Source organism: Octopus bimaculoides, chromosome 4 (genome assembly GCF_001194135.2).
Source record: "Octopus bimaculoides isolate UCB-OBI-ISO-001 chromosome 4, ASM119413v2, whole genome shotgun sequence".
Taxonomy (NCBI): domain Eukaryota; kingdom Metazoa; phylum Mollusca; class Cephalopoda; order Octopoda; family Octopodidae; genus Octopus; species Octopus bimaculoides.
Window position 1 is genome coordinate 23,051,012 of NC_068984.1, and position 2,985 is coordinate 23,053,996.

The window sequence follows — 2,985 nt, forward strand, 5'->3', positions numbered from 1 at the left end:
ATATATATATATATATATATATATATATATATATATATATATATACACACACACACACAAATACATATACATAAGTACGAACGTATACATACAAACATTTAAGGCATATATAAACAGAACTTGTCTCACAACTATGTTCTCACTATGAATATTAATAAATGAAATAAACATGAAATAAAGATTCTAAGTCCACATTACTTATATATGTATATATACACATTCAATTTATTGAATATTTATATATTTGATGATAGTGACATGAGTGTATGTACAACTGAGTTAATGTCTGTCAGCATGTATTTGTTTTGAAACTGGAATGGAATTAATTAAACGTATCGCCAGCATCAAACATCACAGTCATCACTCAAGGAAGTCTTTAATTCACTGGGAGTTCGAAGTTCTACGCAAAACTGCTGGTTTTCCAAACCTTCTTTTTTCAGTTTTTCCGTCCGAATTTTGAAAGCGGCAGCTAAAGAAACAACCATTTTACGGGCACTTACCGGAGATTCGCAGAGAAAAGCATGACATTCAGCAACGGAATTCCTGGAAGAGAGTTCTTTGACTAAAATATAACTAAAAACTCGCCAGTATTTCATATCTTGTACACAGTAGGATATTGACTCTATAGAACAGTCCTTTAGAGTGTCCACTCCTTTTACTTGGTTCATAGGATGTTCCTTAAAATGCAAGCCTTTCGTTGATACGATTATGTACTTCAATGGTAATTCGATATTTCCCGAAGAATCAAGGTTTTTCAATATTGTTTTCATCATGTTATCCACGTGCTTCTTCGTTACTCGTGCTCCAACTAATTTTGAACATTTTCTCTTACCCAGGTATTTAGCAACAAACAGTTGAGGAAGTTTGTTTATTTTCACGCTTGAAAGATCTGTAAAGGAGGTCTTTTTTGGTTCCGGTGGGGTTGTATTTTTCGCGGAATTCCTCAGTTTGTCAATCGGTGCTCGTATCTTCTTTGCAACAGAAGACATCTTAAAGCTCATCTTTTTGAAAGATCCATCTAAAGATTTCACTTTCGATTTTGCATCATTAGACTTATCCGAAGATTCGTATTCGTTCGTTATTGAATTATTATCGTCAGAGTTAAATTTATCTGAAGCCATGCTATCAGAATCTTGACAAGTGGAGCCGTTTTCAGTGAAAACATCACTGTCAACATCATCATACAAATCTGTGAAAGTCACCGTTTTATCAACAGGTTTGTTGTCTGATAACGAAGTGCTCATTAAATTTTCCACTGAAATATCCTCTTCGAATATACCTTCCACCAGATCTCGGTGTTCTCGAGAAAATCCATCCAAATTGCTCCCACCAACAGCCATTACTTAAAAATCTAATTGAATTTGCCAAATCTTGATTGTCTTTCTGTTTCTAATTATTCTTTTTTGCTCTCCCGCCACTTATTAATCTATTTTCCTTCTTCAGGATAGAGTGAATGAAGGAGCTTGAAAGACAGTAAAAAACAAAGTTACTGTAGCAAGGACACGTCTACACAAAATGAAACATGAAATAGATTTTAACTCTGAAATGTATTTGTCAAATAACTAAACTGGTTTGGTCAGGTTCAACAGATAACTTATATAAATAGATTTTTTTCCTATTACAAACAATTCAGTCAATCTTTGTTCGGATATAAGGAGAAAACATAAAAGACTGCAACATGCATTTATAGCAGAAAGGTACTGCTTGAAGCGTTTTCCTATAAATTGTTATAAGCACATTTATGTATGAATGAAAATATATAAATAATATGTTTTATATGTATATAAAATATATATATGGCTAAACTAGTAACTGTCTTCAGTTCAGCTGTGGCTGACGAGGTGTATACTCACCAAAATATTTAAATTGCGCCAAGTATTTTGTAGTAAATATTCCTATTTTCTTCACGCGGTATATTTTATGTTCTTTCTACTCATTCGTACTATTTACATAGATATAAAATCACAGTTCCGACTATCAGTTATGTCATTGCAGACCTTCAGTGGTTAAATATCACACTTAGATTAACTAAAATTGTAATGCCTGAGTTAATGTGCGTGGTTCAATTATATAAGGTGTGTGTGTGCGCGCGCGTACACAGCTCTGTGCTGATATGAATACACAAACACACATGCACAATGGCGATGATGGTGATGATGATAATGATCATTATTTCATTTATTTGCCACCAGAGCGAAGGATGAGTGGGGTGGCAGTACAAAGACAGACGTAAAGTGTGGGGGTTTACATATAATGAAATGATAAAATAAATAAATAAACAAAAGAAAGAGAGTAAGTATACATGGTAAACAATGAAAAGGAAGAGAAATATACAGGTTATACAGAAGTTTTAAAAAGTGGGGGATGATAGAAGTGTAGTCCTCCTGGTACAGGATGACCTCTAGGAATAATCGAGGAACCCCACTGTCGAAGATCTCCCTGAACACCAAGGGCAAGTGCTCTCTCTAATTTCCTTTCTCCGACTCACAGGCCTACACTTAAAGAGGTACCATCCACTCTTAGCATTTTCGCAAGTTTCCACCCACTTTTCAATAAACTCAGTCGAGGACAGCACTTCCCACTCCATACACAGTTTCCTTTTGAAGTGAAACTTGAAGTCAATGAGACCTCTACCAAAGAGAAATGTATTTGTCCACGTGCCTTTCAGCCTCGTCCACCAGATCAAGAAGTAGAAGAATACTATGTGGAGTTAGCTAGGGCAGATATAGACTCCTATGTATGTAATAGTGAAGAAAGTTTATTAAAAGTTGCTAGAGTCACAGCAAGACACAGGGAAACCAAAAACCCAAGCGAACTTAAATATCAGCAAAAAAGAACAGAAATTATCTGACTGACAGGAGAAGGCGTTGCATGGTTGTTATGCATGTGCCTGGTGTACCCTTATCAGACGGGTAGTCATGATGTGTATATTGGACTTCGTATATTTGTACCCCAGTGTCACTTTGATGGCATGCGCTGCTCACT

General features: G+C 35.4%; 1 protein-coding gene across 1 annotated transcript; it reads right to left on the reverse strand.

The window, feature by feature from the left end:
• Nucleotides 1-194: 194 nt before the first annotated feature.
• LOC106876750 (uncharacterized) lies at nt 195-2,046 on the reverse strand. The gene has a single exon (XM_014925440.2). The coding sequence runs from the start codon at nt 1,338-1,340 to the stop codon at nt 345-347; it is 996 nt and encodes a 331-aa protein (XP_014780926.1). The 5' UTR covers nt 1,341-2,046; the 3' UTR covers nt 195-344.
• Nucleotides 2,047-2,985: the final 939 nt, after the last annotated feature.

Coding starts and splice junctions, on each gene's coding strand:
- LOC106876750 (XM_014925440.2), bottom strand. CDS start 1,340: ATGGCTGTTGGTGGGAGCAATTTGGATGGATTTTCTCGAGAACACCGA.